Source organism: Cyanistes caeruleus, unplaced genomic scaffold (genome assembly GCF_971803275.1).
Source record: "Cyanistes caeruleus unplaced genomic scaffold, bCyaCae1.hap1.1 HAP1_SCAFFOLD_87, whole genome shotgun sequence".
NCBI classification, from domain to species: domain Eukaryota; kingdom Metazoa; phylum Chordata; class Aves; order Passeriformes; family Paridae; genus Cyanistes; species Cyanistes caeruleus.
The window spans coordinates 275,119-288,186 of NW_028255892.1; the positions used below are offsets into that span (position 1 = coordinate 275,119).

The window sequence follows — 13,068 nt, forward strand, 5'->3', positions numbered from 1 at the left end:
GACAGATAAAGATAAAATAACGCTAGAACTTTCAAGACTAATACACCGTATATTCTAGACAATTTAGTTAAGCATAAGAAGGGGAGAAATGTGGAGAGCTAGGGGCCAGCAGTCGGAAGACATCGCGATGTACGGAAAGACAGAAACACCCCCCCAAAGAGTTTATGGTAATTACACCCATAATTAGCCAATGGCACCTAGCTGTGATGAAAGCAGATGGGAGTGACATTGGAAACTTAGGTTATAAAGTGTCAAATTCTTCACCAATAAACGCCATTTTGCTGTCCACCACATTTGTGTCAGTGTGCAGATGGACCGAGTGACCTGGGGTTGGTCACCATGTCACCCCTGAACGAGGTCGCCGTGCCTTTCGAAGGCAACGCAGCTGACTCAGATCCTTTGTATCCCAGTTTTGGAGGACAGGAAAACAAATAGGTGAGGATTTCAGGGGGTTTCTCTGAGCTGGGAGCGGCAGGAGCGGGCGCAGAGCTGCGGCACCGGGAGCACGGGCTGGGGGCCTGTGGGGAGCTGTGGGGCCGGGCCGGGGCTGTGGGGCAGCCGGGGCTCAGCGCCGGGCGCTGCCTGAGCCCAGCACCCCCCGGGCAGGGCCGGCAGTGGCCCCCGGCCCCCAGGAGGCTGCGGGACGCCCCGGCCGCTGCCCGGCCCCGTGGAGCTGCCGGCCCTGCCCGCCGGGGGGGCCGCCTTTGGACACTGCGGCAGGACAGGGACCGGCTCTGGGATACGGGCTGGGGAGGGGAGCCTCAGCACAGCCAGCACGAGGAAGGAACAGCTCACAAATGGCGATTAGACATGCAAGGATCCACATGATCTTTTAAGCATTTCCTGCTGGGTCCCTGGAGAAAGGAAGGATTTTGCAGAAAGCTCAGCAGCTGCCACACGATGAGCACCCACAGGCACTGAGGGGGGCTGCAGCAGCGACAGAAGAAGCCCCTGCAGCACTTGCTCACAAAGGCTCAGCAGCTGAATGCAGCAAGGGATGAGCAAAAGGCCAAGCTGAAGGCAAAGGCCATGGCACAGTTCCTACAGCCCCTGAGGGATCAAGCCCAGGGCCCAAGGGGGCCCCAGCACCCAGGGGACACCCTCGGCCACAAGCACCTGGCACAGGCATTGCCCTCCTGGCCAGGGCACAGCCCACCCAAACAGCCCCTGGCAAGGAATCAGCCTTCCAGCTGCAGGGCACAAGGACACTGCAAGCACAGACAGCAGCACCCTCAGCACCAGCAAGTCCAGCCCTTGATGGACACGCATTCTTAGCGGTGGCACAGCTCCCATTCCACCAGGGACCCACCACACTGCAGCCCTTGGGAACATCCAGGGTGGCTCTGGATCCAGAGGAGACCTTTCCTGATGGACACAGGGGCCTCTCCATCCACTCGGAATCTTACACCTAAGGGGAGTAAATTGTTAAGGTATATTTTAATTATTAAGGCACTAAGTGGGAAAGATGAGCAGGTGTGTTGTATTCAGCCACTATTAGCAGATGTGGGGGTTTGGTTTGAAATGCAGGAACTTTTATTTGCTCACAATTGTGATTGTAATTTACTGGGAAGGGATTTGATGGCTAAATTGGGATTGCAAATGAATGTTGCAAAAGGTGATACAGAGGCTGGTTCTGTTGTACCTCTGTGTCAAATGTCTGGCAGAGCCACGGCTGAAGTGAACCCACAAGTGTGGGCAGCCCCAGGGAAATTGGCAAAATTAGATATGGAGCCTCTCCAAATCTCCATGAAGCAACCAGGACAAGAGGTGTCCAAAAGCAATCCCCTGTTCCAAGGGAGGGAAGGAAGGGCTCACAGCCTGTCTGGGAGTCCTGCTCAAGGCACGGCTTGGGGAGCCAGGGATGGCTCCCTAGAATGCTCCTATCCTGCCAAACAAGAAATCCAATGGAATCCACAGAATGCTGCAGGACCCAAGAAGAAGAAATGAGATGATGAAACCGAGGCACCCCACACTCTCAGATCCTTACACCAGCCTCAACCAGGTGCCCTCCTCACACTGCTGCCATTCACAACTTGATGCAAAAGATGCTTTCTGGGGATCTGCCCACTTCCAGAGGATGCAAACACAATTCTGCCTTGGGCTGGCAACAAGAGCTAGAAGGGAAAATGCTCAAGACATGGACGGTCCTTCTGCAGGGATGCACGGAAGCACTGGCCTGATTGGGGCAAGCCTTGCAGGAAATATCAAAGGAATTGACCTCACCTCCAGGGACTGGCTTAATGCAGGATGTGGATGACTTGATCCAGTCAGAAAAACAAGGAGAAGAGGTAAAGGAAGCCTCTGTGAAATGGCTTCATTTTCAGGCTAAAAAGCAGCTTTGAGTAGCTGAAAAAAAAGAAAGGGCAAAAGGTAGAGAAAATGGTTAAATATTTGGGACCTACGTTGATGGAAGTTTTGTCTTTTATTGACCCTGAGAGGGTTCAGGGAATCTCAGAAATAATGTGACCCAGTACTAAAATGGAGCTGGAACAATTCCTACAATTAACAGGGAATTGCAGGAGCTGGATTGAGGATTCTCTTTTCTAGGCAGAACATTGTGTGACTTCTTTAGCCCCAGAGAGTCTCAATGTTATGGTGTAGATATAAGAAAGAGAACAAAACTTAACAAAATGAAAAAAATAAAAGATTGATGCCCCAGCCATGGCTCTTCCAGACTCAGAAATCTGAATTGGAAGGGAATATTAAACAGGCCACCCCTGAGCCTGCACTGAAGGCAACGCAGCAGCAGCCAGGGCTCCCCAGCGGGGGAAGCCCCTGCGCCTGCCCACAGATCCTCTGCTCAAATCCTCGGCCTGGCCACCCTCCTTTCCCATCTCCAGCCACTGCGGGACAATCCTTGCTCTCACTCTTGCAGCTTCAGGCCTTTCTGTGCCTGCCCTCGCCACAGCTGCTGGGGAAGGCACCGGGACAATTCCACTCTGCCTCTCAATTCCACTCACACTCTGCCCTGCCTGGGATTAGCTGCTGGCAAAATAGACCAACTTGAAAATGATTTAAAATCTTATTTCTCTAAAGGGACTTGGTTTGCCTTTGCCTTGGGGAAAGGAATTTTAATGTTTCTTTTCTACCACTCAGCAGAGATGAAATTAACATCTCAACAGACTGGGAATAGCCCAAAAGATTCCCAGCAAGATAACGACCATCAACAAAACATCAACACCCAGCAGCAAACATCAACCAACACCTACCCCAGACACTGCCCCAGGCACAGCTGGAGACACCTGGTCTGGAAAAGGCTGAGCAGGAAATCCAGGAGTGCCCACCTAATTCCCATCACAGGCACAGAAATCCAGGTGCAACAGGAAACCAAATCCTAACAACTCCACACCTTCAAACCAATGAACATTAAACCAAGGGATTTCTATGGGGTCAGACTGTATAAATTTAGAAAAATCTAGTCAAACTCGTGTGTCATGGAATGATTTTCTCTGCACACCCAGCCTAAGTGTGCATGAAATTATTCCTGTTGCACATCCTGGCCAGAATCAAGTAATGCCTTATTTCTCTAAAGACACTGTTGAATAGTTTTTGCTTTTCTCAGTTTCAGTGAAAGGATTACACCGTTAGAGTAATTTTTTCTAATAATTTTACTTCTCTATTGTCGGTTCTGTTTGGGCCAGTGGTGTGAGAATCAGTTTTTAGTCCCAGGAGAATAAAAAGAAAACACCTGATTACTTTCGCAGTTTTGTTTTATATTTGAACGTGACACTTAGTGATGACAAAATGATGGCATGAGTTTTTCGATGTTCACCTTTAAGCTGCACTTTGAAAACTAGAAGAGCTTTAAAGTTGGTGCTTTAACACATAAACAATTATTAGAATATTGTTTAACGAAAAATAAATAGCAGATCTGTGGGGGGCCACGTGTGAATCACGGGATGTCTGCCCTGGAAGAGAAGCTTTGTTCCAGGCAGCCAGGAGAGGAGCTTTAGAAATGCAAATTAACACTGATGGCCCAAAGCCTGCACAATGGCCCAGGGGCTTCCTGCCTGCAGGAGGAATTGGGCTGATTCCAGGAAGGAAAAAACAGAGGCAATGAGTGAATCTGCTTGGAGATAGGGCCAGGGACTTGTACATAAGGAAGCAATGGGAGAAACCATCAGTTTCAGAAAATGTTACTAATTGACAAGGACTGCTGCTCAGACCAAGTTCCGCTACATTCCTGAACTTCCAGAAGAACAAACATTTAACAGAGCCAGGAATATCGGATGTTATACAAAAAGGACATGCAGCAGGCGGATCGGGAAGGCTGAACCTTCCAAGCTCCTCCGCCAGTGTTGGGCAAAGGGACAGGGACATGCGGCCGGGAAAATCAGGACAAAAACGAGGCCGCGTCCTCCAACACCTGGAGAGAGCGCACGGCAAATGCCCCATGGCCTCTCCCTTTGGGCAGCAATAAAGTCACTTGCACACCACTCCTCTGGCTCCTTGGGCCACACAGACCTCTGGCGCCGGGAATTTTCCCGCCCGGCCCCGGGCCCAGCGCAGCCACCTCCGGCCTCCCAACACGAAGCGGGACGAGCCAGCGCTGCTCCGCCACCGCCTCCTGCCGAGGCCCCAGCGGCAAGGAGACCGCGGGCAGCCGCTCCCGCAGCGCCCTCAGCCCAGGGCCAACACGGGCCGGCCACGGCACAAGCCACCCGCCACAGCCCCCTGCCGCCCCCTCCCGGGCCCGCAGCGAGCCCCGAGCCCCCGCAGAACCGAGCGCGGCTCCCACCTGCGATGGCCGGGGCCGCCTCCGAGCTCCGCCGCCGCCTCACCGGGCTCCGGCCGCTGCTGCCGCCGCTGCCGGGCCCGCACAGACGCTCCGGCAATGGCGGCTCTCCTGCCCCACGGCCGCCCTGGGAGCGCCAGCGGGGCCGGGCTTGTCCCCTCTCTGCCCAATCAGCGCGCGGCAGAGCCACGAGTGACGGCAGCAGCAGCCAATCGCAGCCAGCGGCGGGCTCTGTACACGGCACAGCCCCGCCCCGCGCTCTCAGGGCCCGCCCCGGGCTGCGTGAGGGGAAAGGCGGGGACGAGGAACAGCCCTGGAACGGGCCCGGCCCGAGCCGCCATTGAGCTCCCAACACAAACAAAGTTCTCCGCAGCTCCCGGCTCACCTTGCCCAGCCCTGGCTGCTGGGTGGCTCCGGCTCAGCGGGAAACTCTGGAGCCTCATGCACGTCTAATTAGGAGCATCAGTGCATCGCTTTGATTTCCCCCAAAAAAGGGGACCCGCCCTCCAAACCCCTTCAGCTGAGTGGAGGAGAGATTTCTTGCAGAAAACTCCCAAGAATACCAAAACCAAAGCGAAGTGAGCCAGGACCCCCCAGCAGCGCCTCTCTGCCGTCCCAGCTGAAGCCCTCGCTGGCTGCTCCAGGCTGGAGCGGCACACTGGGAGCACTGGGAAGGGGCCCCGGCTCGGGGCGCAGCCCCCGGGGCAGCCCCACGGCCCCCACGGCAGCTCCAAGGCTCCGCCAGCCGGGATGGAACGTGGGACAGGGAGCAGGGGAAGGGACGGGGATACCGGAGCTGAGGGAAGACGAGGGTCACCGGGGGCACTTCACAAGCATTTAATGCAAAAGATAAAATCATAAGGGAGACAAAAGCAACAGCACCTGTAGCACCATAGCACAGGGCCACACAAGGACATGTCCCACTGCTGTGGGGTGATGCTGGCCCGAGTCCAGGCACCCACCACAGCTGCTCTCTCACTGCCCTCCACAGCCACACAGGGAGAGAAAATTTAACCAAGGGTTCATGAGTTAAGGACCCGAGACTGTTTCCTCATCAAACACAGTCATGGGCAAAACAGCAGATATAAATTGAATTTATTGCAAATAAGTTCAGAGCAGGAGAATAAGAAGACCCTTAAAAGCACCTTCCTTCCACCCCTCCCTCCTTCCAGCTCTGCATCCTAACCTGGCAGTGCAGGGATACAGGGAATGGAGGCATGGTCAGTTCATCTCCCAGGGCTTTTCCTGCTGTTCAGGGACAGGAGTCATTCCCCTGCTGCACTCTGGGATCTCTCCCACCAGAGAGGTCTCCAGGAACTTCTCCAACCTGAGTCTATTCCATGGAAGCAGCCCCCTCACAGTGCTGAAGCGTGGGTCACTCTGCCATGGGGTCAGACCTTCCATGACAGGGGGCTCCAGCAGGGGCCCCTCAGTCCACAGGTGTCCCCTGGGGTCACAGCCTCATCTCAGGCATTCCACTGCTCGGGCATGGGCTTCTCCAGGGGCTGTGGGGGGATCTCTGCATTCTGGTGAATCTCCAGGGGCAGTCAATCTGCAATTCCCATTGTTGCTCTGTGTTCTGATGGATGTTCCTGCCCCTGTGTTCATCCAGGTGCCCACAGGGAGTCCGGAAGATCTGTTTGGTCAAGGTTGAGCTCTGTGAGAAGCTCTTCCCACACTGGGGACACTCATAGGGCCTCTCCCCAGTGTGGATGTGCCGGTGCCTGATGAGGGTGCAGTTTTGTGAAGCCCTTCCCACAGTCAGGGCAGCGGAAGGGCCTCTCCTCTGTGTGAATCCACTGATGTTTGATGAGACTTGAGCTCCTTGGAAATCTCTTCCCACACTCAGGATGCACTGGTGTGCCCCGAGGTTGGAGCTCCAGCTGAAGCCCTCTCCACACTCCCCACACGTGTAGGGCTTTTCCCCTGTGTGGATCAGATTGGACATCTCAATGAAGCTCTTACCACATTCCCCACACTCTCTGGGGCATTCTCCTGTGTGGATGTTCTGGTGCCAGATCAGGTGGGAGCTGCGACTGAAGCTCTTCCCACATTCCAAGCACTTTCCAGGCTTATCCCCTGTGTGGATCCTACGGTGGTTAATCAGGACAGAGATCTTCCTGAACCTCTTCCCACACTCCCCACACTCCTAGGGGCTCTCCCCAGTGTGAATCACCTGGTGCCAGATCAGATGGGAGCTGTTCTTGAAGCCCTTCCCACACTCCCCACACTCCCAGAGCCATTTCCCAGGGTGGATCCTTTGGTGTTTCCTCCACTTGAAGCTCCAGCTGAAGCTCTTCCCACATTCCAAGCATTTGTGGGGCTTCTCCCTGCCATGAGCTCTCTCCCCCAGCTCTGAGCTCCGGCAGGATCTCCAGATGCCTTCCTGGCACAGGGGGGATCTTTCCTCCTTGCAGCTCCCTGGGCTGGGTTTGCAGCCCCTCCTCATGCAGGATCTCTGGGGATTTTCCTCCTCTTCCTCCATCTGGCCATGGCTTGGGAATGACAAATCCTGATTTGGGGGTAAACAAAGTGGGAGTGCCTTGAAGTAGAGGCTCCTCCTGCCTAAGTCCATGTCTCGAGCTCAGCAGGAGTCTTGTGTCCATGATAATCTCCAAAATATCAAGATTCAGCCTCAAAAAAAGTCTCCCAGGATTTCCCCATCTCTTGTCTTTCCTATTTGGGATTCCAGAGGTTTCCCTTCCCTGGGATGATGGGGGTCCAAGGGCTCCAGGGGTTCCCCCTTCTCTGGGGTCCTCCTTAGCGATGATCCAGAGGCTTTTGGGGGTCCATGGGGTCCCTTCTCCCCTGATCTCTGCTTTGAGATCCCAGGAATCCCAGGAGTGTCTCCTCTCAGGCTCCCACCTCTCCAAGCTGCCAGGGTCCCCCAGCTCCGGGATCGCCCCTCTCTGCTCTCCCCATTCTGGGGGTCCCAGGGGTTCCTCTCCTCTGCTCTCCCAGGGGTCCCCAGGACCAATGTCCTCCCCAGCCAATACTGGGCAATGGCCACGTGGACCCCAAAGATCTCCCAAGGGGCTCAGCTTTGGGGTCCTGCAAGATCCAAACCTACACACACAGAGGATAAAAACCTCCCAGGGACACCAGACAATATTTGGGGCTCAATTCCACAATCTGCAAGTTCCAAACACACTCCAATAAAAAGACCCTCTCAGGGACCCCCTGACAGATTTGGGACCAGCTCCCCCTCCCTGCTCACCTGCAGGATGAGGTGGGGGCGATGGGCCCGTGGCCGGGGGTGCTGTGGACACAGGGGGCACTGGAACCTCCAGCTTCTCCTTCTATTCCTGTTCCTGCTCCTCCTTTTCCTTTCTCTCTCCTCCTGCTCCTCCTCCTTCCTAATCCCACCTCCTCCCCAGTTCCTGCTTTCTGTATATTTACAGTGAAGAACCTTGCTTGTTTTTAGAACTAGAACAAAGATTCCAGATGGAACAAGCCTTGCTGGTTTTATTCAGCAGTATCAGTGACTACAGGTCGTGTTTGCTTTGGTTTGGTGCTGTCCTCGTTCCTCCTCAGTGCTCAGACTGGGCTATGGGGTGTCCTTGTTTGCTGCATTTTCAGAGTTCCTCTTGGATCCTTTGGGCAATAGGCTGTGCCCTGGGAGGATTCTTTGTGCTCCTTTGTGACACAGGAGAAGCTTCCAGGCGGTTTTTGCGTGAGCGGCTGCTGTGGTGTCACAGGAGCGTTGCCACGTCCCCGGAGTGTTCCCGTTGCTGTGGGACACGGAGGCCTCAGTGTCCAGAGCGGCTCTGGGCGCCTGCTCTTTGCCAGAGGATCCTCCTGCCCGAGGCATTCTCAGCAGCCAGCCCAGCCCCTGACGGGTGTCCTTCTGTGCTTGCAGGGGTACAGTCTGCAGACGTGTGCAGCGCAGCCAAAATGATGCAGCAAGTGGTTGCTGCAGTTGGCACTCTGTTCTCTGTGGCTTATTCGGGGTATTTTTTAACCCACTTGGCACGTAAGTTGAGGTTTTCCCTCGGTGCAGCCTCTGTGGCTTTGGGCTTGCTGTGTGCTTTCTGTTCTTCCACTGGAACGGAGTTGACTCTGTAACCAAATTGCCCTGAGGACACGGTTGGTTTGGGAGAGCTCCTGCCAGAAGCTGCAGCTGAAAAAGGGGGTGTCTGCAGCCAGCGGGGCGTGCACAGCATTTGCAATGAGGCCTGGGGGGGTTCTGTTCCCTCAAGCGGGGAGTCTGTGGCAGCGGAGCCTGGAACTCCCTCCGTTTGCTGCTCCAGCCAAGAGCTGACACAGCCCAGTATTTTGTGCTGCTCTCTTGCTTGCTGTGTGAAGGGCCTGTGGCTCCTGGAGGGATGCTGTGAAAGCAAAATGCTCTCTCGGGCTTGCCTTGCTCATTTCCCACCACAGGCAGTTTTTTCCTAACAACATCTGGTTCACGTTCCCTCTCCCGTTGCAGGGCACCTCACGCGTGGATCCCCAGCAGCTCCTCCTTCGGTGAGTGGCAAAGGAAGCTTTGGTGTTCAGAATTGTGCAGCAAGTTGTGAGCTCGGCGTGTGGCAGCCGAGTGCCAGCCTGGGAGGCTGAAGGAAAGTTCCTGTCAGTGTCTTTGCTGCAGCAGCAGCAGCAGCAAAGAGATCCCTGGCAGTTTTCTCTGTTTCTGCTGAAGAGCTTTTGAAGAGCTGCAGGACTGGTTTTGCAGGCAGAAGATTGCTTGCTGGCTTTAGCCATGGTGGAATATGGAATTCCCAACAATAAGTGGCAATGTCGGCTTTAGCCCATTGTTAGTTTGAACAGCTCTGAACCCTATTTCTGCTTAGTGCAGCTGGATGTGTAGCTGAGGATAAAGAAGGTGATAACTGAGATAGAACTTCCCGTCCCTCACGCTCCCGTCTGTCCACAGGGCACCAAAGCAGCATCAGCACCTCCTCTGGCTCCCTCTGCTTGCCAAGAGGAGGCCAAAGAGGAGGAAGAGAGCAGTGAACTTCCCGCTGTTCTGGGAGACGAGGGCGAACACCCCGCGGTTTGGGAAAACAACGGCAAGGCTCCCGCGGTGTGGGACAAGGACAGTGGACATCTCCCGGTGGGGGATGAGGACGGTGGATGTCCCCTGGTGTGGGATGAGCATGGCCAAGCTCCCATGGCGTGTGACGAGGATGACAGCAATCTCCCGGTGTGGGATGAGGACAGAGAACATCCTGTGGCTTGGGAAGAGGAGGGTGAACCAGCAGCATTTTGGGAAGAGGATGAGGAACCTGCACTGATTTGGGAAGAGGATGAGGAACCTCCCTCTGCTCCTGAAGAGGACACCGAAGCTCCCTGTGCTGCAGGATCCTGGGCTGAACATTCTGACAGCAGCACAGCCCTGCAGCCAGAGGGGAGCGGGGAGTGGAGCCTGATGCAGCTGAGTACGTCTGCTCTGTTCCTGTGTGCCAGAGCAGGGTGCTGTGTGTGTGTCTCAGCATCAGCTGCACCCAGGGTTGCTCTGCAGCTGAATGGCACAGGGTCATTTATTGTCCTTCCCCAGCTGAGAGCAAGGGGCTCCCGGCCCCAGGGAGTGGGGCTGCATTCTGGCTCTCATCTGAGAGGGAGCATCTTCCACCTGGTTTCTTTCAGGGAACACGGTGAGCGTGGGGGAGCCTGCCGAGAAATACCTGGAACTGGAGCAGATTGGCCAAGGGTAAGGGCAAGGCAGTTACTTCTGCACAAGCAGGGCCCAGGTATTTTGCTGGTGCAGGATCCAGTGAGAAGTCAGGAGAGCTCCAAACCCCTTCAGACACTGGGGTACGATGCTGCTGCCTCTCAGTGCTGATCAGAATTGATAACTGTGGTCAGAAGGCACCTTGCATGGCAGAGGGCTGGTGGCTGCTGTGCTGTTGTTTGAAGGGTGGATGCACTCGGGTGTTTTGTGAATGCTGCAGGCAGCAGAGATCTCCTGTCTGGGCTGGCTTTCACTGCCAGGGCCTGAAGCGCTGCTTCTTTCTTCTCTGCTGTTTTGTCTCCAGGGCTTTTGGAACCGTTTCCAAAGGACTCGACAGGGCCACGGGAGGAGAGGTCAGTGTCAACACGCCCGGCACGTCTGGCAGCTCTCGAGGGCTTTCCCCTCTGCTGGGAGCTGTGGCTGGAGCTGTGGGGCCCAGCAGAGCTTTCCTGCACAGGCTGCTCCTCTGAAGGCAGAGCAGGGTCAGCCTGCAGAGCACAGCTGGGACAGACTTGGTCCTTCTCAAGTGCCCAAAGGAAGGCAAGGAGGGCAGCGGTGTCTGTCAGAGCAGGACACACTGGCCTGGTCTTCATGTCTAAAAGTGTGAATGCATCAGCTGCTGGAGACTGAGGCCCAATTTACCTTCATCCCAGCCTCGGACAGGAACACTATTTAACAGTTTTATCATCCTGAGTTTCATCAGGATACCTCAAGGCCTAATTAAGGAGAGATCCTGCTTGGGCTCAGTTTGGGGTTTTAGTCCTACTGAAGCTGTCCCCACAGAGCCAGGGAGAGAAATGAGAAGATGGATGTGCAGAGCAAAGCTCTCTCTTAAACCTCCAGCTGTGTTTGGGTGTGGTGTCAATGGCAGCTGGGACAGGGATTATCTGAGCAATGGATGTGCACGTTTGCTTTGTTGTGCTATCCCAAACAGGGCAGGGACATTTGAAATCCTGGCCAAATGCCATAGAATTGCTAAAGGGTTCCCAGCTGTTTTGCTCTGTGTGCACAGAAACAGAATTACCTCCTGCTTGCAAAATGTGTTGGAATAATAATCCTAAGAGTGCTGAGGCCACTTGAGAAGACTGTAGGTGCAGAGAATGTTGTTAGAGCTTGGAGGCTGACAGCTGAGGGAGCATTTCTGCAGAGCTTACAGAGCCAAATGTCTCTGGCCATGAGTCCTGTAACAGCCCCAGCGAGCAGAGCAATGGGCTGTGGGAATGGCACTTGCTGAGCTCTGGTGTCCCATCCCAAGGCAGTTTGGCACAGCCCGGCTCGCTCGCTCCATAAAGACTCGCTCCGTGTTTGCTGTGGCCTCCTGCCACAGACTGCTCCAGTTAAAGGTCTGCAATGTCCCTTCAGGTGGCCATCAAGAAAATGAGTCTCAGAGGGCACAACAGGGAACGAGCTGTGAATGAGGTCGTGGTCCTGAAGGACAAGAAGAACCCCAACATTGTCAACTCTCTGGACAGGTGAGTGCTTCAGGTCTTTTCCCATGCACGGGCCCTGCGTTCATCTTTCCTGGCATCCCCAGTCTGTAGCCTGTTCTGAAAATGCCTGACCCGGCCATATCTTCCCAGAACAACAGCCTGGCACTTCACTCCTTCCATGTGCTTTTGTTGCTTTGCTTTGCCTTTTTCTTCAAGTTGACCCCATTTGCTGTGTTTTACAGCAAGTGCTGATAAACCCTGGTAGAAATTATTTTCCTTGGCTTCTTCTTCCCAGCCCTTTCCCATTGCTGCAGGTGCCAGGAAAACCAGGTTCTTGTTTCCAGAAATGCCTCATTTTCCCATTTTTCAATGGCCTTGCCTATTTCTGAAGGGACTTTGTGCAAGGTTTTCCAAGCATTTGCCTGCTTTTGCCCCAAGTGCTGCACGGCCTCCTCCCCTGGATAACTCTGGAAGTTGTGTTGCCTTGTTCCGGAGGGAATGGTGGAACTGATGAGTTCAGATGCTGAAGCAGCTGGGGGCAAGTGTTGTGGTTCCACATTGAGCTGGGCTGTTGCTAAAGTGCATTTTTCACCTGCTTGCCATCTAAGGCCTCTCCTTTCTCCCGGGTGCCTCCTTCTCCTTTAGCCTGGGCAGATTCCAAGGCCTGTGCAGCCTGGCAGGAATGTCTCTCCATCTGATTCTGTCCTCATTGACAAGTGACCTGGGAACAAAACTCCACTCTGGGCTTTTCCCTGGGGGAATTGAGCAATGCACATTCATCTCTGTGCCATTGTTCTCCTCTTCCAGCTTCCTTGTTGATGGAGATCTCTGGCTGGTGATGGAATACATGGATGGAGGAACTTTGCAGGACGTTGTCAGACAGACACGCATGGCTGAAGGAGAGATGGCAGCTGTCAGTCAGGAGGTGAGGGATCCTGCTTGTGCTTCCCATGGCTGGGACACCATGGTCCTTCCAAAGAGGCTGTGAGAACAGAGTGGCTCCATGCTCAGGCCTTTGTTTCTGTGTTGTTTTTATGAGCTGGAGAGGAAAGAGCCTCTGAAGTGAATGGCCAGCAAATATCACTGCATTTCTACTCTGTTCTTGTCTTCTTTCCTGCTGTTGTGGTACTCTTTGTCTTTTTTGGATCTGATTTGCTGCTCTCAGCTTCGCCTTGAACCTTTTGCCTGGAGTTTGTCTGCACTGCACTCCTGGGCTGTCACAGCAAAGTTGC

At 54.4% G+C, this 13,068-nt stretch overlaps 2 protein-coding genes across 3 annotated transcripts in view; one reads left to right on the top strand and one right to left on the bottom strand.

The window, feature by feature from the left end:
- The window catches only part of LOC147646666 (uncharacterized), a 713,664-nt gene that overhangs the window by 201,575 nt on the left and 499,021 nt on the right, over positions 1-13,068 (bottom strand). Inside the window, 1 exon segment of the mRNA XM_086873090.1 lies at positions 6,600-6,933. Within this exon segment, the coding sequence (XP_086729216.1) occupies positions 6,600-6,933 (334 nt within the window).
- LOC147646668 (serine/threonine-protein kinase PAK 1-like) overlaps positions 1-13,068 on the top strand; it is a 38,509-nt gene that overhangs the window by 22,912 nt on the left and 2,529 nt on the right. The window contains exons 1-6 of one of the 2 annotated variants that reach the window (XM_086873120.1): positions 4,978-8,708; positions 9,165-10,113; positions 10,322-10,385; positions 10,711-10,759; positions 11,769-11,878; positions 12,644-12,761. In XM_086873120.1, coding sequence (XP_086729246.1) covers positions 9,846-10,113; positions 10,322-10,385; positions 10,711-10,759; positions 11,769-11,878; positions 12,644-12,761 — 609 coding nt within the window. In that variant the 5' untranslated portion in view covers positions 4,978-8,708; positions 9,165-9,845. Of the gene's footprint in view, positions 1-4,977; positions 10,114-10,321; positions 10,386-10,710; positions 10,760-11,768; positions 11,879-12,643; positions 12,762-13,068 lie in introns of those variants that run through there. The other variant, XM_086873119.1, reaches the window with a different exon arrangement.